The sequence below is a fragment of the Taurulus bubalis genome (genome assembly GCF_910589615.1).
Source record: "Taurulus bubalis genome assembly, chromosome: 16".
Taxonomy (NCBI): domain Eukaryota; kingdom Metazoa; phylum Chordata; class Actinopteri; order Perciformes; family Cottidae; genus Taurulus; species Taurulus bubalis.
Genome location: NC_136604.1, coordinates 6,489,852 through 6,512,979, shown reverse-complemented (window position 1 = coordinate 6,512,979; position 23,128 = coordinate 6,489,852). Strand labels below are relative to the sequence as shown.

Sequence of the window (23,128 nt, the reverse complement as noted above, 5' to 3'; positions counted from 1 at the left end):
ATCGGCCCTTTTTCTTTCCTCAAGAGAAGAGACAGAGGGCCGAGAGAGAGCAAGAGACAAAGAAAGACATCGCATTCAATCTCAAACCCAGCAGGCCCAGATTGCAGGTCATACTAATGATGGAGTCTCACTGGAACCCTCTCCCCTTAGACAGGAAACGCAGCATGATAAAAACCATTGAACAAGTGCATCCTCTGTGCTGCTCCCCCGCAGAGCACAAAGAAACACGAGGCCTGTGTGGTGATTACAAAACAGCGACGTTAATCTAAAATTTGCTGTGCTCAACATCCATTTCAACGAAAACGGGAAAAATAAAATAAAATGGAACTATACAAAGGCAACGTTTGCTTAAGAAAACGCAAATGAAGCGTTATTTAAAAAGTTTGAGATAAAAGCAGCTGATGTGTCCTATTGAAATGGATGAATTACTAAAATTCGTATTTTGTCACTTTTGGCCATTCCTTTAATTGACGGTTGTAATTATTTGGGTTGTTTTCCAGCACTGTGTCCTCCTTCTTGTTGGCTTGGTGCATTTCAGAAAGCCAAAAACCAGAGAAACACAAAGCAATGCACCCTGACACTCACCCTGCTTTCACACAGGGGGAAATGAAGAGACTAGCATGAATGGATGATTGCATGGGATGGGAGGTATAATGGAAGCAAATGAACCAACAAAATGGTCCATTAAAGTGGAATAAAACACATCAACTAAGAAGCTAACGCCTCAGACTATTTGATATCAATCAGCACTGAGAAGAAACATGTGATCTGACCCCTTCGATTATTATGTTGCTGTTTTTTACATTTTAAAACCTGCAGAGCATATAAAAGGAAATATGACACACATTTTAGCGGCGATTCTTTTGAAATCAACGAGGCAGCGTTGTTGTTTTTAACAATGTTTATGTTTTTATTACATTTTTCAAAAACCACTCCCTCTTACACAACATCTGACAACACATCTTTAGTATCAAATATTAACACGCGCTGATTTATATCAAACACGAAACAGCTGCACAGCACGATTCAAGTGCATACGTAAATACAAGTGCGACATTTCCCACAAAACAAACATCGGTACACACAGTACATATAAAGATACCTTTAAAAAAACAACACATTTCTTACACATTATAGGCATTCGTTTTGGCTTCCTTTGTCCACTATCTGCACGATAACGATAACTGCTGTCCACTCCAGGAAAACAACTTGGTTTGCTCCAATGTAAAACAATATACAAGTATCCACAACAGGTGCTGCTGTAGTCTGGGAATTTGCATGAGCCTGAAATCATATTCTACTTTGAATACTCAAATTGTTGATGAATGATGCCGTCTGACACAGGTCAAAGTCGAAGAACTTTACCCGAAATCAGCCGGAAGCCAATGAAGGGTTTATATAGTTCAGTAGGGCTAAAAAAATACATTCCTTCTTTCTTTGCAAATGAACACAGTCGCTGCATCGGGTTAAAGGCACTGACAGCGTTTCGTTTTGTGGTCCTTGCATACAGAAAAATAATGACTGAGAATTCAACACAAAACTCTACAGAGCACTCCACTGTCTGGTGCAGCTTTTCAGGCCATTCTCACTGTCGCAGTGATCATACTAGTTAAGTGGATAGCGGTATAAAAAATAAAAATAAAATACAGTGGCTCCCAGAATATTTATGAGAAACTGCGCGAGCTGTAGGGAGAAGTGCTGTTGATGGGCTGCTGAGCAAAGCTTAGTGAGGAGATTAAAACATGAGGTCGTTCCACAGCAGGTTACAGCAGCTCGATCTCCCACTGTTGGCTCGGCCTATCCTCGCTCTCTGGCATAATCACCACGTGGTCCTTGTCGTACGTTTTGCCACCTGAGGAAAAGGGAAAAATAACCATGTTAAGTTCAATTTAACATGTTATTCAATAATGATCATCCAGAAGAACAATAAGAAAGGAGGGAAGGCTTTTTAGTGGCACACAGTGGTAGAATGTGACTGAGCCCATTTAATCAACTACAGCGATACTACCCAGCAGTAAATAAAGCGGTTAAAGTTACAGCAAATAACTTGTTTTGACTTTGGCAATCTTTGTTTCCGCGCCCAGCACAGTCGTCTGATTTAAAAGCTCCATCTATTTATCTATCTATAACAAATGTAAAAAAATAAATAAAAAACACACGTGGCTTTCAAATTCCCCTTACAACTTTACATTATTCTTTTGCAAATTAAGGGAAGCACATCGTTTTGCAAATGCAAATGCAAATCAGCCAGTGCCCTTGAGTACTTTTGTTGTTTCCTTCATACCTTTGACATCCATGACGCAGCCAGGGAAAGTGAGGCTGGTGATGAGGCCTCTCATCTGGGCCGACCAGGTCTGGATCGGCTGCCGGGTCTCTGTCCACAAAACCACCTTGGCTGCCGGCTCTATGGTGCCCATCACCTGAAGGCTCATGGTTGGAGACAACTACAACACACACACACACACACACACACACACACACACACACACACACACACACAGTGAAGTCAGATGACGGGTTCAGGTTGGCGAGACGCTGCCAACACTGACTACGTTTCATTTCGTTACCTTGCTCTTGATGAAGCCGTCCTGATAGAACCAGATGTCGCTCATGGGCTCGGCCTCTGGCGTCACCACCACTCGTCCTGATTTCATCTCCTCCACGCCGCCCTGGACGGACAGGAAGTGGCCGCTCTCTTTGTTCTTGATGCGTAGAAAGCGGCGCTTCTGCGGGATGCAAAAAAGTGTTTTGACACTACATTAAATCACATCCTTAAATTCCCCAAAAAAGTTTTCACTTTTGACAAGTTTATAAAATGTCCATCCCTTTAAAGAGGGTGTGTATTATGGGAAACAAGCTTTGTCTAGCAATGGTGTCAATCAATCTTGTAGATAAAGATATTAATAAGTGCTGTAAAAGCATGAAACCGATGCTCCTTCACACACGTCCATGTGGTGAAATAACACTTTTTTAAAAACAAGCCTCCCAAAGCTGGCACTCGCTTCAATGCCACCATTTGAGCAAATCAATGCATTTAATATACAATTATTCTTAATAATGGTGTAAATCGTGTTTCTTCTACGACTCAATATGGCCTTGCAGCCAGCCAATCATAGCAGATGAGACTTACTTTTTATTTTTTTCTATTTATCGTAGGGGGGAATCTTACCATTTAAATAAATGACCTATTACTTTAGTTTAAGCTTAATACCAATCAACTAACGCACGACACAATGCCTTTCACATTGAATGTTTTTGTGACTGCGGTACTGTATCGCGGTGGAAACATATCTGTCCACACACACAGACATATCAACAGCTGTCAAAGCGATCAAAACCGCCCCGTGGTAGTTCCTGCTCCAGGTGTCTCCCGGGGCACATTCTTCCACGATGACACAGGCGAACAACAATACCAACCACACGCTGTGGCGTCTGGTGAAGATCGCTCGTTTACAAACCTGTCGGACTGGGAACATTGAGCCAATGGTCTGCATTGAGCTGAACTTCGACCAGTTGGTGATTTCGATTGGTTCCAGTAGGAATTGGCGCCCTCTGTAGTTGCTGTGTTCACATATCACCCAACTGCAAAGGAAGAGAGACAATATCAGGTGCCTACGCCGTCACATGGCCGACACAGGGACCCAAAACAAGGTGTTTCAATGTCGCAGCTGACGATCAATTCTTCACAAATGTCCACTTTGTGAAGAAAGAAACACCGGACAGCTGCTTCATGACACAAACAGCACGAGACCAAAACACGGGCCCGACGAGAGACCAGCTCGTACCAGCCGCTGTTGACTCTGACGGACAGGATGTGGTTGTTGAAGCCCTCTTCGACCATGCTGGGGATCTCGGTGTCCATGGTAATCTCTCTGCCCTCCAGACACTCGAGGCCGAACAGAGAGATGGAGGGAACCGAGAGCGTCTAGACAAGGGAGAGACGGAGGATCAGAGCAAGGCAAAGGAAAGAACACAGACTTTTTTAAATCTCTTTTTTTATTTTAAACACAAGTGCCTCCTCACCATTGGCACGATCTTGACAGAGCGGATGGTGCAGACGGGTGGACATCCCATGCTGGTTAAGTTGGGGAAGTCCCCTTCAGATAAGACGTACAAGTTCCCAGAGTGCTTTGTGTTCTCGTAGACCACCCAGCTGAAACACAGAGGCATCATCGTGTTGTTGGTCAGCCTTTTCACACATCATTCTTGACGTCTTTTTAGATAACTGCCATGCTTTGGTAAAGGCTCCTCACCTTGCCCCCGACACTCGGCAGGACTTGGTCAGTAACTTTTCGGGCAACTCTTCCTGGTTGTGCTTGAAGACGTGACACTCGCCCTGGAAGTCTGGCTCAGAGTATAGTATTACCTGAAAGGCAGAGATGAAGGTGAAGGAAAGGGATGCACACATTTATGACCTGAAGCTTTTTATATTTCTCATCATTTTTGCCTTTTAAGTACCAACTTCAAAAGCTGCCCTCCTCCCCCGAGAAGGAATTATTATTATCTTATTTTCAGCTGTCATTGATTAAATTATGGCAACTATGGGGATTACAGGTTCTTCTTACACTGCAGAATATAATGTTTCACATCTTTGACTACGGTCAAAATCCACCTTTGTGCTCTGAAGCGCAGCAGTTTTATGGATGAATGGACCGGTGCAAAAGCAACAAAATGGGGGTTTCCCCGCGTGGAGAAAAGTCCAGATGCAGCACGTGATCCGGCTTGAAACAAAAGTTTTTAGTTAAAGTTTTGCACCACTTTGTGCAAGGACAACTGAAGGAAAGTGATTTGGGCTATATCACAGTTTATAAATTACTGAACTCCACCTGCAGCCCTGTGGGCATTCAAGGTGTGTGTGTGCGTGTGTGTGTGTGCGCGTGTGTGTGTGTGCGTGTCCTTTTTAGAATCCGAATAATTTATTATTTATTGGCCAAGTACGTTGCACATTCAAGGAATTTGGCTCGGTGAAAGGTGCATAACAATAATCAGACACAGAATAAAAAAATCAATAGATATAGATAGATACACATATATATGGTAAATAACAAACAGATGACAGTACTTCAGAAAAAGTATATATTATAAAATAAAAGTGGCAAGTGTAACATTTTCTGTAGTTTTCTCTCCGATTCCACACCTATAATAGCTTTGTTTTCTCTGCAGATATTCTGCAACATTCCATAAAAGACTAAGATGCCTAAAAACATCGTAAAAGTGAGAAAGTCATGGTGAAATACCTCAGCCCTGTTGCTTGAGCTGTCACTTGGGGCCTAAAAGTCAACACAAAGAAGAAGAAAACACGTAAGCACCAGCAGAACACGAATACACTGATCAAAGGAACAGTTTGAAGGCCTCACCAGTCGGATGGGCTGCACGGAGCAGATGCGAGTGTCCTGAGAGCCCCAGTCAGCACAGTTGTTATAGAAGCCCTTCTCCAAGATGTACTGGTTCCCGGAGTAGTCCACATGGGAGTACGCTATCCATCTGTAAGGACGACAGTGGTTACTGTGACGCAATTCCACTTCACAGAGCAAACGTTCTGCAGAATCCAAGTCAAAACTTACGCCCCGCTGAGCACGTGGATGGAGCGCGTGGAGGTCCTGTACTCGAACAGCTCGACGTCAGGAATGGCCTCCGTCACCTCGAAGGTGTTCTCCTCCTCCATGCCCTCCTGCTCTTCCTCCGGCTGTTCAAACATCACCATCGTGGGGTCCGTCAGGTCCTGCAGGAGAGCAAGAAAACGGGTCAGATAAACCCGCCCAACCACCGGGTAATAAAAAAGAGAATTCTATGTATAATTAAGGTCAATCATCCTTTTTGGAGATTGTTGGAGTAATTTATGTTTTATGCGTTTTCATTACTGTGTTGTACACTGTACGTCGTTTGTAAACACACCGTTTTAACTTGTCTTGTTTGAACTTGTCTTGACTTTATGAATCTGATTCTTAGTCATCACTTATGTCCTAGGTGGCGGCGTCATGCAACTGTTATCAGGACTACAGCGGCCTTTTATCATCATAAAAGTGCACTTTCTAGATTAGTTAAGACCGAGGAAATGAGATTTGCGTGGCGGCAACAAAAAGTAAAGTGAAAGTAAAGACCGAGTTGTGACAAAGAGCTGAGTGCATCGCAGCCGAGACTAGCCCAAGACTTTGAGGGGTTGTGTCTTAAGTCAAGACCAAGACGTCATTACAAAAAGACCAACAAAAGCAAGTACTTATTAACAAACACCAACTGCAAATTAAATATATTCCTCCCAACTTACTGCTCGTATCACCCTGACGGAGCGCAGCTCGACATCGCGGCCTCCCCACACCCTCCAGTCGTGGTACTCGCCCTCCTCCAGCAGGTACTGGTGGCCCCGGAAGCCCTCCTTCTCGTAGCCGACCCACCTTCAGGCGACATGGAAAAGGCACGGGGTCAAAAGATCACGCATGTACTCTTTGACTCACTTTGAGCTATTCAATACTGGCTACCTGATTAATGATCACCAAGAGGTCTTGAAATGGTTTAGCGAATACGAGCATAGCAAGACGCAGCACTCACATTCCTCCCTGTACTTTGAGGGAGCCGACACTGTACATGAAGGCTGTCTGCTGCCGGTCCACTCTGGTCATGAAGTCCCTCATGTTGGTGCTTATGGTCCTCGATTTCCCAGTGAAGTAGGGCTTGTCGAAGATCACCATCTGGAGACAAAAGGGTGTCGGTTAGAATCAGCGTGCACTGAAGTCCTACTTTGATTAACAGCGATTCATCAGCAGCATTCGTGCTCCGTTACCTTTGGTTCACTCGTATTCTCCACTCTTGGTTCCCCCTGTGATAAAAGAATTAAAAAAATAATAATAATAGTCAATGAACTGCAAACAATCAGGGGACGCACTTGTATACAGACTCAGTCAGGAAGAGAAACCGTGAATGCTTCTAACAGCGGCACTTACTACTTTGAGTGGATGTAGGGATCCCACATAGGGCTGTTCCACTCCCCAGGCTGCGGGGTTGGAGAACCCCCCCACCTCCAGGACACGTGGTAGACCCTGGAAGAAGGGGTGTGCGTACACGAGCCATCTGAGCGGGAGAAAAGACAATGGAGGCAAAGTTCGTTTGGATTTTCAAACCATATTAAAAGAAGCACTGATGGGAGGTTTGCGCGTGAACATCATTCACAGCTCTTAATTCAGAACTCACAGCCCAGCATTGATGATGATGGAGTTGGCCTTGATGGGGAAGCCAAAGATCCTGGCGTCTTCGGACGTGTCTCTGAAGGTGACCTTCTTCCCCTCGGCGTTCTCCTCGGGGAAAAGACAGATTTCTGGGACGCTGTAGTCCTGTGGGGGGACAGAGGGCGTCCATCAAGGTCAAATAATGGAGAAAAACAACAGGTAGCAATGATGCAGTCCTGCAGGAAACTATACTGAGGAGCTACAGATACAGACCATAATCTGAATGCGAACCAAATACTGACTGATAGGTATTTTAACGGAGAAACAAGTAAAAAAAAGAAAATTGTAAACACATAACATCAGCAAACATTTGCGATAAGGATGTTGCCGCTTTGCTTTTGTTGCAGCGTTGAAAAGTTGCGGGAATTTAAAAACTGTGACTATACAGTCAAAGAGGCGAGAAGCATGGCAGATAAAAATGTAAACATTTGCTTAACTTCATCAAATGCAACACTCCTTAAAATAGTTCACAGTTCATAGACTTTTTGAGTCAAAGCAACAGGTGCGGGCTCCTACTTTCAACACTAGATGGTGCTACAGAGTTACAAGAGCCCATCGTCACAGACAAGCTACAGCTCAAGCATATTCAGTCTTTCTGCATCAGATAACAATGTGAAAGAGATACTACAACACAAAGACAAAAGGATTTCAACCGTACGTTATCACACCTGATCTGAAAGGAGGATGTGTCACAACTATTTATTTTGTCGTGGTGAAGGTGTGTGAGGTGAACTCGTCCTACCCTGACAGCTCTTCTGAGAGAGCCGATGATGAACCTCCGGGCCGGCTCGGTGGGCACATCGCTCGTTTCTCCGTTCTGCTCTCCGTTCTGCTCTCCGTTCTGCTCTCCCGCCTCTTTCTTTCCATTCTGCAGCTGCTCCTCTGGATTGAAGGGGTAGGTGAGCTCTATGTCTCCCTCGTCCAGGGCGATCTTCTCCCCTTTGAAGTTAGGCTTCTCATACAGCACCCATCTGGGAGGGGGAGGGCTCTAGGTTACAACCTCATATGTACTTGTGATCTGTGCTTCTGGGCACGTGTTTGTATAAAATTCAAATAGCCCCCTCCCTTTTGATTGAAAACAGTTTCTTCTGCATCTTAATGTTTAAATCTAACAACGCAGTGTTCACACAAAGTGACTTTCTCCCTCTTACAGATCAAAAGTTGGATTAATAAACAATAAAGCATCATTGACCGATTCAATCCACTCAGAGGTTTTGCTGCTCCAGCCTCACCTGGTGTGATCGGACCTTGAGCTTATATTGGGGCTGATGTTATGGCCAATCATAGCAAACTTTGAACAACACTTTGGTTCCGACGGGAAAAAACTGCAAAAACACCAACACTGTGATCGGCCTGTTGTGCTAACTGGCAAATGCTAGCGTGCTAACACAAGCGTTGTATCTGATAAACATCTGCACGATAGCACTGACGTGAGCATGCGAGGATGCATTGCTAAGTCAGTTCACTGACTTTTTGACTCTGCACTGTCACAATAAATTTGAGCATTGAGCATTACTGCATAATTCTCACTCATCATGGTCATCTGAAACATCCCAAGGGACCCCCCCCCCCGACCAGAGGTGTCAAAAGTATTCACATTCATTACTCAAGTAGAAGTATAGATACTAGGGTTTAAAAATACTTCTGTAAAAGTCAAAGTATCAACTCAAGCTTTTTACTTCAGTAAAAGTGTAAAAGTACTGGTTTCAAAACTACTTAAAAGTATAAAAGTAATGTAAGGGGAATTTTTTTTTCATTAGGACAAACTCTAAAGCCGCGTCTCAGGGGCCTATAGTGCACTACCCCACCTCCCCCCATAAGTATTGTAATAGTGCAAAACAGGCGGTGGCAGCGACTCCGACACAAACACTTAAAGCTGTGGTTCTCAAACTTTTTCTGTAAATAACATAATAGTGTGACTCATCTGTGCTTTTATAAATAACAGAATAAAGACAATTGCAATCACTTTCAAGTAAATCCGATTGCCCCATCAGACAATGTTTCGTGTAAGTTCTATCTGTGCAAAAAATAACTCATATTTAGTTACTACTAATTAGCTCATTGTGGAAAACAATAAGCTTTTAATTTTTTTTGCCAAACAAAACAGAATGAGTGCAGATATGTGAGCCATCACGTATCAGTATTAGTGGCTGCAGTGACCTGCTTTCCTCGACACATATGTTATAAACGGGGTTGTAGATTTGATACAGCCTCTCTCAATTCATGCTCAATATTGAGCTTAGATCTGTTTTTTTTTATTTTGAGAAACGCAACAGCAGGAAAAGACGAGCTCACGGAGACTTCTGGCAAAACGGCAAAAAAAAAAAATCGCGTTGAGTGCGTAAGCGTAACCTGTTAACGGCGTACCGTAATCATTTACCCAAAAGTACAGGTATTTGTCCATTTATTTATTTATTTATTAATGACTTAGTTTTAATCCGTGTACTTTGTACTTTTGTAATATGTGAAGCCAGCAGCTCATTGTTGGTAGAAGACATGAGCACTTTGTCTCGTTTCACCTGGAGCAGGAGAGCCGCTCCGGGTTCAGAGAGCTGCTCCGGGTTCAGAGAGCCGCTCCGGGTTCAGAGAGCCGCTCCGGGTTCAGAGAGCTGCTCCGGGTTCAGAGAGCCGCTCCGGGTTCAGAGAGCTGCTCCGGTGCGAGGAGAACTCCGGTTGCTCCTCACAAGAGAGCTGCTGTTGCATCTTCACCCTGGGAGCGTTTAAAACGCAGATATAGCGGTCTACTTTTCACGCGACATATTTTTCGACGCTCTCTGTCCGCTGGTGTGTGTGCTCAGCGCTCACCTGTGTGCGCGCGCACCTATCTGTGGGCAACGGGGCGGAGAGGTTTTTTGTGTGTGTGTTTTTGAACGATGACAAGCCGGAGTGAAAACAAACCAAAATGAAATAGTAACGAGGCTATTTTTAAAATGTAGGGAGTAGAAAGTACAGATATTTGCGTGAAAATGTAAGGAGTAGAAGTAAAAAGTCGTCTGAAAAATAAATACTCCAGTAAAGTATAGATACCCAAAATTTCTACTTAAGTAAAGTAACAAAGTATTTGTACTTCGTTACTTGACACCTCTGCCCCCGACTAGCCACGGTCACCAGTGGGGTCCGTCAGTCTAGAAACTTGGGAACCTACTTGGTGTAACCCAAACATTGCATTGTAATATTGTGAGTTTATCCAATGTTTTGCACGTGTCTAAAAAGTAACTAGCAATCACGGCCGTCAAATAAATGTGGTGGAATATGAAGTTGTTGACCGAAAACAAACTCCACCTCCATAGAAGTCTTTAATTACAGAAGGAGCTGTGGTTTGAGCACCGGCTCGATGCACGAGCTAAAATGACACATAATTATCTCATTGTAGGAAGTCAAGTCAATCAAGTGTTCTCAAGGTCACTGCCTTGCAGCAGCACCATCAGCTGCTGTTGTGGTTGGCTGCGTCCAACAAACACATTCCAAACCCGAGGCAAGTGTGTGCTTCAGCTTGTGTGTGTGGGTGTGTTAACTATTGGAGGCATTTGCACGTCCACGGCCCATCGATGACAGTTTGGTTTGTAACGCCGCAAGAGGGCACCCGGAGAGAGAGAGGGGTTTATTATACTTAATTACACACCTCGAGACAAACAAGGTGTGGCAGTGTCAACTGATCTGCTGTTGCAACTTCAAAAAGGTCTCGGGAAGTTTGTGTGGAGCGCCAACTATGTGGTGGCGGCGGCATGAGGAAAAGTGCAGATTTACTGAGGTTCGTCAACTTCTATAATTCGCAAAGGTCATGAACCGGATCGGCAAGACACTTTGTGACCGATCTTATGTGTCGATGCATGTTGATGTTCTTAAAAAGATTGGTGGTATTTGTTTACGGCCTCCGTTGGGCACATGCATAACAATTCATTCTAATTCGGAGTAGGTTTCAGGTACTGTATGTACTTCAAGTGACAACATGAAAAGTATACTCAAAAAGAGTCCACATGCTCTACTCCAAAATGTAGGCTCGGTTTTTGAGTGTGCTTTTGATGCCCAGTGCTGTCCCACAATGCATTGCAAATTGCAACGCAAATGCAAATTCTGATAAACTATGATAGCGAAACAGTGAGAACTAAATAAGACTGGTAATTCTTTGGCACGATGGCATGTCCTGTGTCATTTCCTGTACAAAACTGGAAATAAGTACAGCGTCCAGATGTTTTTTTGTATACAAATGCGTGTGAAGTTGAGCCACTCACCCTCCTCTGACGACCCTGATGGAGATGGTTTCCTGCAGCTCCCAGGGCGTGGCATCGATGACATCGCTGCGCACCTCGATCCTCTGGCCGCACATTCCCGGCCGGTCAAAGATGTACATCTGGAGAAAACGTGCGCAGATGTAAGAATAGGCAATGGAGGGTGGGGGCAGACGTTTGTCATTTACTTGGACGGTGAGAATGATACATCGGCAGGCCAGATACATTTACTAGTCATGACAAGGAAATAGTGCAGGCATGAGCTCGACCTGTGCTGCTGCAGAACGATCCGTTATCTGAATACTGAAAATTACAGAAGGGTGCCAATATCATCATTATCTCCACTTTCATATCCGAGCGCAAGTCTTAAATTTCATGCTAAAGTCCATCAGACATACGATACAAAAATAGTGCAACGCAGAAAGTGACAGTACGTGGCTGCAGTGCGCCCAGTAGCATCAGTCCTGAGTATTTAGTATCACCATTTGAAAGTGAAATTTTGCACAAATAATAAAAAATAAAAACGATAAAGATGTTTTAAACACGGATGAATAATTAAATCAGTGTATGAAAATAATAAAAAGAATTGTTCTTTTTTGTTCCTTGAGAGTGACAGTGGCTCTAAAAGAACACCCTGTTCTCGTCTACAATGCTGACATTTTTTGTCCATTTGAGTCTGAGGCCCCGAAGCATGAAGAGTACTCATACTGATCCTAAATGTCAACTCCACCTCCTGGCCCAGGCTCACTCATGGACAAGCTGCATGTAGGAGCAGGCCTGGCATTTCAAAGTTAATTACATATGTGGCATGGAATAGGCACACGTGTGCAGCTTACCGGCGCCAATCACAGCTATCTGGTGCAGAGTTAAACCAGAACGTCTGCTCACAATGGGTTATTTAATAGCAGTTATGGGAGGATACGTGTTTATCGGAAAAAGAAAAATCGTAGGGTGAAAGTCTTGTATCTATAAAACAGACACCTCTATCTGCACTATTACCACCTTTCTGCACTAGTATCCTAAATCATTGTCCATTGTCATTGTTCTTGTGTATATATGTATATATATATATATATATTTGTACATACTAGTTCAATGTTAATGTTTCCGTGTTCTACTCTGTTGTCTTTAATGTCTTTTTAAATATTTGTCTTGTTTATTTGTATATAACATGTACGACGAGAGCAATGTGTAACTGAAGTCAAATTCCATGTCTGTGAACACACACATGGCCAATAAAGCTGATTCCGATATTCCCCTCAGGTAAAGCACCTGTGCAGCATAATGAGCATCACTCAGAAAGAATTATGAGTAAGCTTTGACAGCAAACGCCAGTCTTTGCAGTTCTGCTTGTATAAAGCTACTCTTAAAATGACATTTGTTACGTGCTGACGCAATTCAGTGACTGAGAATGCTGTGTGTCGTTTTTGCAGAAGTAAATTGTAAAAAAAAGTCATCAGTCCTAGAAAACAAAAAACATGTATCCAAATGTTTCTGCATACATTTTATGTATTTAAAAAAAATGCATCTGCCTTAAGAAACGCATTTTGACTTATAAGACTAAGAGAATATCAGCGGGTCGATGGTGGCTATCCATGCACTTTGGAACAGGGTGCCAACATCAGGTCATACACCAAAGTGTTGTAGATGTTTACATTTTGGCCTGATGATGATGATGATGATGATGATGATGATGATGATGATGATGATGATGATGATGATGATGACGACAATGGCTTCCCATGATGGTGGGCCATCAAAGAGGGGTTTATTTAGTTAGCTAGAATCAAACCACATTCCACAGAATCACAGTGACACCACTTCCTGGTCCCAGCTAATCAGTGACCGCGCTCAGCTGCGTGTGCCGTGTGGAGACTCACCTTTCCAGGACGAGGATTGAGCTTCCCATGCTCCTTCTCTTTAGTGAGCTATGGACAAAAGGAAATAAATATTTACTTTAGTAAACTTTCTAATTGAGACATATAGTGTTTAGCAGTGCATTTTTCCTTTCTTTTTCGGACACACTGAAGCATTTCATTTATATGATTAAAAAAAGTAAAAGCCAAGATCAAGTGCAATGCTATTAGATGCTTTTTAAAATCTGTATATTACCCATAACCCGGCTTCTTATTTATTTATTTATTCATTGTCTACCTACAATGACCCCAACACTGATCCATATTAGAGGAGTACTGTCGGTAATATTTATACATCTGAAACAATAAAATGTACTATTGCACCAAATGACCACTTTGGTGCGGAAGTACATTCTATTATTCTGCTATTCTTTCTGCTGGTGGCTTCAAAGTGAGGAGAGAGGACATCCTTAATGACAGGATAAGCAACTCAGACCAACATTCCTCCCCTGTACCTGTTCAACCTGACGCTCTCGAGTACGGCAAAACAGGCGCTCACCTGTCCAGCACTGGATTTTAATCCCCGTTTCCCCCCGCGTGTGCATTTCCAAGCCTTCAGCCGGCATGCGGGTTGGAATTTTAGAATGTTGACTCGCGAATGTTGACTTGGAATGTGGCAGCAGCTAAGCGCCATGCAATTTGCTTGTAGATTTAGCAGAGAGATTGTGCGCTTGGTATCACCCGGCCCTCTATTCTCTGAAAGCTCCGTCGGAAACAGGTTACCGTCTGGATCACGTTACCAACTAAAGAGGGCCTCCCACAGAAGCTCCTATTTCGACGGTCCTCGTCAGCGGCCCACCGAGGCCCAAGTTACGTTGGACCCCATTTCAATCAGATACATTCAGAGACATAAATAACCAATTTCCAATCACATTTAACCAAACGAGTAGGACACTGTAGCGCTTGGACTTTTCCTGAAGTGTAACAGAACACCTTTTTACATTTTCCATGAAATCAAGCCGAGGTCATGAATGGTGCCTTTTCAGCAAAGACCTATTAAATAAAAGAGCGACTCAAATACAGTTCAATGGCCTTCAGTGTCGGGCCTTCCTGCTAAGCCGTCTCTGCTGGCCTAAACAGAATCACAAAGTTTACTTTTTGTTTTTTTATAATTAAAAGTTATATCTATTTTATAATTGTATTGGTCTTCACAAATACACTACATGTATTATAATTATTTTTCCCTATTAGCTTATTTTCTCATTGCACAGCTCCGCGATCAGCTGTTGGCGTAGGTACCAAATCCACGGCCCGCCACTGACGGCATTCCATAGAGCAAACGTTTCCCACCAGACTTAAAGTCGACATTCACATTCGCCTTGTCTGTCGTAATAACAGGGCTGCATGTTGATGCTCTTGGGCAAAAGAAAACCAACCTGATCTGAACAGCTGAGTGACAAACACTTGACAATGGAAGACGATTGACAAGGAAGGCTATCACAACCTGTCCGACTGCGACACTTGAGTCGGTCTCACAGGTTTTCCTTACAGCTGATTTACAGGAGAGTGCTGGAACACTAAGGCTGCACCATTGGAAGAGGACAACTTGACTGGGAGATGTTTTCATTGTTTTGACCCATGTAGCGATTGCAATTTGTATCGTGAGAATTACTTTTAAACTATAAGCACAATCACAACTACATCTCTAAATGAATAGGGTCAGATAAGGCTGTTCTTAGCATCTGTTAAAAATATTACTATTATAATTTTATTGTGACATCCACACATTGCATTTGACTTAATTAAACTTTCACTTGCTTGATAAGGCACCAGCAGTGATTTTGATATAAAAAAAAACTATTAAATATTCAGCCCCAGCCCTCCCCAAAAAGCATGTCCCTCAATATATATATATATATATATATATATATATATATATATATATATATATATATATATATATATATATATATATATATATATATATATATATATATACACACACATACACCTTAACTTAACTCCCAGCCTTCACTTACAAGGTCAAATAACTGCACAAAGGGAACAATGTGTTTACTGAATTATGAAACAAACTCCAACAGACACTTTCCCCCTTGCCTTCCCTTCCAGCAGCCCCGGTACACTGTCTGCTCTCCCATAAAATTGGTTACCGTGGATGGAATGTGCACCCTCAGCAAATCCCACATGCATTTTTTATTTTTAATTAAATGCATGAACGTGTGCAGCATATAATTGACGATCAAAGCGAATAAAAACTCCATCTCTTTGTCATCTTCTCTCACCCCGCCACCTTCAAATGTCTCCCTGTCAGCTCCACTTCATCAAATATCCAGCAAACAAGAAATGTGAGGGAGGACACATAAGGCGTGGCCGTGTCTCTGCTGGAAAAACAGATAGCTGGAATGGGTGGGGAGCCCAGTGGAGGGTAAAGAAAACAGAGAGAAGAAACAAGAAATCATTTTTGAGAAGTCTCACGCCCACCGGCTGAGAATGTGTCACTGGCGGTTTAAATGCATGTAATCCTACTGATGATTTGATGTATGGAGAGATAGGCGTCATACAGAGGCAGCATGTTTAAAATCCCATTAAAGTCATTGTATGTGTGTCCAAATTCTTCATTCTTTACGTTGACAGGACCAAAGAAGGAAGAGGATGTAAAAACATCCCTGGGACGCAGTACTTTTACTGATAAGAGCCAGGCTGCTGTCTGGGCCCCTAAGTACAATACTCTTGTTTGTAACGTTATATAACTGAGAATTCTCAGAATCTACATTGTACTACAATATTAGCATTTGTGGGGGTTGCACAGTGGTGTGGTAGCTAGCACCTTAGCCTAAGTGGAAAAGGGGCCAGGGTTCGATTCCCGGGCTAGACGGGCCCGTTGTGTGCAGTCCAAAGACATGCAAATGAGGGTGTGTACCCAATGTCAGCTGTGATAGTAATCATAAGCAGGTATGCAACTTGATGCATTTGTAACACAAGTGTGATGACATCAGTTGTCGGTCTCTTCTCATCTCTCCAAACCTTCTTCATTTGCCACAGAGATGACAACTTAAAACTGAGGAATATTTACAGCCTTGGCAGATCTTTAGAGGCCCAAAGCCATTCCCTAAAGTCAGTCACAGTCTCAGTGGCTCGGTCTGTAATATGGAGCTGTGGTCAGGCTGCATGCTTTCGCCTGGAAAAAGGAGCGACTGCCGAACGCAGAGGAGACAAACTGTGTCGATGGAACATGAGCAAACATCCTGTGCAAACATTTGGATAAAAAAAAACTACACAGGACAGCTGTCGGCTAACGAGTAGTTACACCTCTAGCATCCAGCTGACACTCCTTTTATATTTATAATGGGGCGAACAATAAAGATAATAATTACAATGTCAGGACCCGCAACCTTCCCTCAGGGGAAAGTTCTGTAGTTTTGGGAGTGTGACTTTTTGTGGTTTCTTTGTGGAGGTGTGAAACGGGAAGAACAACCAAAAAGTGAGAGTGTTAGCCACAGTTAGATTGACAGAAAGAGACAGACAGGAAAATAGAGTGTCTGCACACCGCCGTGTGCACACGTGAGTAGACAGTCTCTCTCTCTCTCGACAATAAAAATCATTTAAGACGTGTCCTAATCAGTTTCGCCCTTCCCGTGATAAACAAGTGCACACATGCCTGAAAGCACTCCAGTACACGCCCTTTTTCTAAGTGAGTTTGTGATGCTCAACTGTGACATTATGTACCTGACAGGTTTTAGATTCAACTGAATGCATTTCCATTTTAAAATAATTATTTTCTTTGCAAAAGCATTCGCAGGGATTTCACCGAGTTGCACAAACCCGATGCACTGATGTACCGTGTTTTTCTGTAACCAGCCACTACCGCTTTTTAATGCCTTGTGGTGCTCGGCAAATATTTGAAATTAGAAGCTCTAGGAATGCTACACGCTACAGTATGTAAAAGGTACACGGACGCCAACAAAAAAAAGCACAAAGAGGGACCTGTGTGCACAGCAAACCACATATGAAGTCATCCGTCTCACCTTTTGTAACCTGAGCTGCGGTTTGTCTCTCTTTTTTTTTTTGTGACAACAGCGAGGAGAATAGATCTGAGGCAAAGAGCTGCCAAAATAATGAGTAAACACAGATATTGTTCAAAAGGCCAGATGAGCAGCTACCATTCCAAGTGGCACACAACCTTGAATTGACCTGTGAATGTTTGCATACCGTGCAATTCTCTTTTGTTAAACAAAGTGTGACATAACAAGATAATGGCTCTTTCTACTGCATTCTTCCACTTACCCTTTTAGAAGAAAATAAACATTACTCAAACGCTGTAAATTAATTCTACGAGCTATTCACCAAAAAGGTGGAAACACAGTATTCCTTATAAATGTCAAAGCAACCTCATGCTTGTGCAGCTCATGTGTTATCTATTTAAGACTGAATTGTTATACATTGAAATCCAAGCAAGACTAATCATACTTTAGTGAGACTAAATAAACAGTAGTAGTAATACTCACATAAGCATCAGGGAAGGCTCTGTATTTCAATGCCAAATTATTTTCAGGCTCAAGTTCTTGGCTCTGGAACTGAGACCCTCCATGCCTACTGTTGAACAATGACGTCTGCTGGACTCCCACGGGGCCCTCACTACTGAAGCTCCTCTGCAGGATGGGGCTGCCCAGCGCCCCACTTCCTCCACCCACCCCCATCGCCATCCCCTGTGTCTGGCTAAACATATTTAAGGGGGAGTCTGTGGTGGTGAACGGCCTATGGAGGTCTATAGAGCCGGTGGGGCTGAGGAGGCGGGTGGGACTGTTGTTGGATGGCGGCGAGCCGATGCCCCGCAGTGGAGGCAGACTCATGCGAGCGCTGGGGCTTTCTGCTCCGACCAAGGAGCCCGACGGGGAGGAAGTGGAGTTCAAAAGGAAGGAGAAGCGATCAAAGCGGGACCCCGCTGGTTCTGTTCCACTCCCCGGTTCACCAACCTCCTTCTTAGCCGAACTCATGCGATCGTTTGAAGGCCCCTTTTCGGGTAGCGAGCCGGTGCGGAAGAGCGGCCGATGGACCTTTCCGTTTTCAACAGTCTGATCTGTGGATGCTGACCTGTGGCTTCCGAAGATGACGCTGTTGTCCAGGCGGGAGCTGGGGATGGGATGCGGGAGAAGTCCGTTTCCGTTCAGCACTGGGGATTTTAATTCCTCGGGAGAAGAGTCGGAGGATCTTCTCAATACTAAACTGTTGGTAAGAGATGATCGCAGGGACAAGTTCAGGCCTCTTGTTCCGGGCTCCTGCTGCTGCTGGTGAGTATAGTAATGAGTTAAAGGGTGGATCCACCAGAGTTGTAAAAACAAACAAAACAAAAATGTTGTCAATCATGGACCTAGAACATGTATCTAGTCATGCATGTGGAAACAACAAGAAAATGTCCCCTGTTACTGAGGATAAACCATAGAGGGATATGTGAAGGTACAAGTTTAAAGAGCAATCACAAGTAGAACAATCTGAATTAATATAATAGTATTAGAATCATACAAATAATAGTTATGTCCTCCTGCAATAAGAAATAAAATAACATTTCACTGTTGTTGAGGAATGTGAGCATACGTTCTATTGCATTTTAGAGATACAAAGATGTACACTGAACTTGTGTCTGAATGTACCTGTTGGTTCTGCTTCATCAGTTCCAGTGGTGAACGGGTGTCTCTGGAGATGTTCCTCTTCAGGCCCAGGTCACTAGGCAGAGTGTAAAGTCCTGTGAGGGACTCGGCAGGGTTGCCCGTTGCTCCCATCTTTTTCGCAGGACTGATGAGGTAGGCAGGGAGGTCGGGGGTGACGGGGCTGTGAGCATCCTCCACAATTGGCGGCAGGGAGGAGATCAAGACCGGAGGGGCCCCACGCAGGCTTGTGTTCCTGGGCCTCAGGGAGGGTCCCATGTTCTTCAGCGTGTCCACCAGGCTGTCCATGTCAAACTGGATGGGGGAGTCTTCGTCGGGGGAGGCCGGGGGAGTGGAGGAGGGAGCTGCAGGCTCGGAGACCAGCTCCACGAGCGTGGCCTTGAACACTCCAGTAAAGAGGGACGAGTCGTCGTCTTCAAACCTGTCGATGGCGTCGTAACCATGTGCCGAGGAGATGTCAGACACAGGGAGCTGCTGTGAGTCCCAGCGTGACTCAAGCCTCTCTGGCTCTACCGCAAGCCTCTCTGCCTCTGCCTCTCCCTCTCTTTCACCTGCAGGTGCACCTGGCTCCTCCCACTCCAGCAAACTCCTCCTCCACTCATCTTTTGGTGCTCCCACTGGCTCGCTCGCATTGCTCAGAGAAACTTTGGTCATGTCACTCAGCCTGTTGCTAATGGTAGCGCGTTCCTCTAGATAGGAGGAGGAGGAGTTGCTGAGGTGTTTGTATGCTGTAGAATCGGGGAGAGCGTAGGAGGAGGAGGAGGAGGAGGACGAGGGGGAGGAAGAGGAGTAGGAGGAGGGGCCGGTGTAGGACTCAGACATTCTGTAACTCAGAGAATCAGAAAAGGAGGAACTCTCTGTGTTGTATGGTTTATACTGAGAAACCCCCTCAAATCTATTTCTCCATCTGTACTCGTAGCCGTTATCTGTCCCATTTGATTCAGCGACAGCAGTGCTATCTTGGCTGAAGTCCACTGTATCCCGGCTGACCTCAGTGTCATCGGCCTCATTGATCAGAGATACCTTCCGGAAACGATTTTTGGATTCATCCTCTTTAGGTGGAGAGGAATTCTTTACGGACAATTTGGTGCTTAGGCTGCTGTAGCCCGAATTCATTTCTGTAACCGATCCGTTCTCGACTTTAGGCGTCTGGTCTACTGAAGCAAAGCCTTCTGAAGTGGCTGTGGGCTGCGTCCTTGGCGCTGTCGGGGACCTGGATGAAGACAAAGAAGAAGAAAAAAAAGACAAAGATGCTCAAAATGGAAAAAAGACAGAGGGAGAATCTAATTTGACAACGGTGACTTGTCCACGGTGTAGTAGTACCGCGGTGCCTTCAGGGCGTGGTGGTCACGCAGAATCAACAATGCAAATCATACAAAGCAACTTTGAGCTGACTAGTTATCTGCATTTTGGACATGGTTGAAGGAATTAGAATCTCTTAAAGAAACTAGAGCTTGGAACAACAGAGTAACACACATTTAAATGACGCTTCAGTTCAGCTGGATTAACTTTCAACTGCAGACACGGTCGCGAAAAACAACAACCATGTGTGTTTTCTTTTTCTGTGTGCAAATGTTATTCAACACACACACACACCTGGCCAACAAAGATGGCCACATTTTATAATACTAACAGCAACGTGGCATCAAATAGGAATTGAGAGGCTGCAAAGTTGCGTGTGTGAGGCATGATTACGAGAGCCATATGCTGGATATTTACATGAATTAATACATATGGTAAAACAAGTTAACAACGCCATGAAGATTTTGTTAATACTATTTTGTGTTTGTGCTAAAATCTGGGAGAAAAAGTGGGCATTTAGCAGTCGGAAGAGTTTGACCATACACTGTCTGGAAGAAGTTGATTTACGTTGACGTCACCTATTGGTTTGTGGACTGCGGTAATGAAGCCTCAAGTTAGACCGTCGCCATCTTGTTTTTTGAGAGGGTGGAGCTATGTGCAACCGAACGCTGAACAAGACATTTAGCCAACCAAAATGTTACAATTAACTTTCATGAATTAGAAACAGGGTAAAAGTCAAAGACAAGGTATAGCCACGCCCTCTAGCATGCCCTGCTATTTTACTCTAAGTGGACCATCGTTTACTAAATGAACATCATGCTGAATTGAAGAAGACTTGAAACGAGCGATTCAGACCATAAACTCATGTTTACAATGTTCATTAAGGGAATAAAATCAAGAGAGACATTTTATCATAGACTTCTATACAATCTGACTTCTTTTTGCAACCAGAGGAGTTGCCTCCTGCTCGTCAGCTAGTTAAAGGCAGTTTGACACAAGTCTGGATATCTTGGCTTCTGCTGCTTTAAATTAGATCATTTATTTTTGAAGTAATTGATCTCAAGTAAAAAGGCAAACTGGAATTTCTATGGTTTCTATTAACTTGAAAGTGGAAGGCTGGGCATGATTGCGTGCACAAAACTACAAACTACAAAAATACAAAACTTCATCATCACCATCAGTACTCTTTGCCAAACCAAAATATGCCAACCTTTAATGTCAAAAAGCGTGAGTCAAGCAGTAATTCTGTGTTAAGCCTCCATCAGTGAGTCATTTGACCTTTATGGATGCTCGGAACTCTGCACTTTGCATTGCAGGAGTGGAGTGGTACGATTATAAACTCTATTCATTTAAATGGAAAACGGTTTGGCGTTGTTATCACAGACTGTGGGATTGACTCCCAGTAAAAGGTTAAAAAGATTGTAAAACTACACAAAGAATGCACACCGTGACTCACTGGCATCAAACAGGTGTCATGCATCAATGCAATGCCCGAGGTAGATTATTCAAAGGTCATGGCAGTGTAATTGCCTCCATGAGTTGCTTTACAGAGTGTGATGCTACTTAACAAAAAGAAAAGAAAAAAAGAAAAGACTAAAAGGTCACAAGTATTTCTTCATTCTCTTGGCACATAGTCACTTGAATATTGCAACAGAAAGATAGACAGTTGCATTAAAAATGCTTTTTAAAGACACAAATTAAAGAACTCCATGTTTATTTTACATGATGAATATGCAGACAGATCTGTTTTTTTTTTCCTCAATGCATTACAATGCAAAGCATCATTAAGTGCATGGCAAAGCATTTGAGTATCAGTGGCCCTGAACAGACTCGACAGCCTCCACACACTGACCACATAAGTGAATGAGTCACTCTCTGTTGGTTTGCTCATCCAGCTAAAAAGGTCATGGTGGGCCACATAGAGTCAATAGAGACGGTGCGTGTTTGTGATCAAATTAACACGCTGGTGAACTTTCCTTCTCATTATAAAGACTGGATCTACATAACAAATGGGAACTAAGCCACAACGCAGTGTAGTTAAACTCGTCTGAAGGGTAATTATTTTTTTCAGCCTACAGACGGCTACTTGTCATTGCTAAACTCTCATCAAAAATACTCATTATCGCTGGCAGATATATACTCGGTTTTCTGCTTAGTATGTGCATAGTGTCTGTTCAAAATAAAGGTTCACAGGAAAGATACAGTTATGACATGTTATTTTCAAAAGTCTCTTCAAACTAAACTTCTAACACAGGTTTATTTGTTTTTAGGCTTACTTAAGCACCAAAACTACTTGGTTGGCTTAGAAAAAATTATTTGTTTTGGGGTTTAAGGGAAGTACGTTCACTATGCAAAATAAGAATGTGCGTTAGGATTTATATATTTAAATTAAATCCATCTAACAATATCTAATTATAAATACATCTTACTTTAGAAATATTTATTTGCATGTTACCCCTCTTGTCTTTGACTGACGTTCCATTAACTGGAGCTGGTGTCATATAATTACGCCCCCACTTCCGTGGTCACCCAGGGGGATAATAAGAGCTCCTCCTTGGACATGCTGAGCACATTGCTGCTCAAACCACAGCACCACACCTTTCCCCGGGGGCAGCCGCAAGTTCGAGCAGCGATCCTATAGCTCCTCGTAGACTCTAACATGCAAATTATACATCCCACCTGGCAACGTGAGACTCAGGGTAGCAATCAGAGGAACACGGCGCACATTAGCACATTAAGTTGTAAGCACAGGGACATCATGGAAATAGACACATGTACCTGCCTCTGCAGGGAGTCCACTCCACATGTACTAGTACACAGTGACACTTTGGGGAATG

The 23,128-nt window shown here is 43.5% G+C and overlaps 1 protein-coding gene across 1 annotated transcript in view; it reads right to left on the bottom strand.

Annotated features, from left to right (window-relative positions):
- Positions 1–894: 894 nt before the first annotated feature.
- crybg2 (crystallin beta-gamma domain containing 2) overlaps positions 895–23,128 on the bottom strand; it is a gene marked incomplete at its 5' end in the record, with an annotated part of 39,356 nt that continues 17,122 nt past the window's right edge. Inside the window, 21 exons of the mRNA XM_079232504.1 lie at positions 895–1,852; positions 2,285–2,444; positions 2,568–2,726; positions 3,459–3,582; positions 3,786–3,925; positions 4,024–4,153; positions 4,254–4,366; positions 5,238–5,270; positions 5,358–5,484; positions 5,565–5,722; positions 6,266–6,392; positions 6,547–6,686; positions 6,779–6,814; positions 6,939–7,065; positions 7,186–7,325; positions 7,963–8,191; positions 11,453–11,571; positions 13,330–13,377; positions 17,832–18,611; positions 18,975–19,701; positions 19,903–20,202. Of these exons, the coding sequence (XP_079088630.1) occupies positions 1,764–1,852; positions 2,285–2,444; positions 2,568–2,726; positions 3,459–3,582; positions 3,786–3,925; positions 4,024–4,153; positions 4,254–4,366; positions 5,238–5,270; positions 5,358–5,484; positions 5,565–5,722; positions 6,266–6,392; positions 6,547–6,686; positions 6,779–6,814; positions 6,939–7,065; positions 7,186–7,325; positions 7,963–8,191; positions 11,453–11,571; positions 13,330–13,377; positions 17,832–18,611; positions 18,975–19,701; positions 19,903–20,202 (4,006 nt within the window). The 3' untranslated portion in view covers positions 895–1,763. The remainder of the gene's footprint in view (positions 1,853–2,284; positions 2,445–2,567; positions 2,727–3,458; positions 3,583–3,785; positions 3,926–4,023; positions 4,154–4,253; positions 4,367–5,237; positions 5,271–5,357; positions 5,485–5,564; positions 5,723–6,265; positions 6,393–6,546; positions 6,687–6,778; positions 6,815–6,938; positions 7,066–7,185; positions 7,326–7,962; positions 8,192–11,452; positions 11,572–13,329; positions 13,378–17,831; positions 18,612–18,974; positions 19,702–19,902; positions 20,203–23,128) is intronic.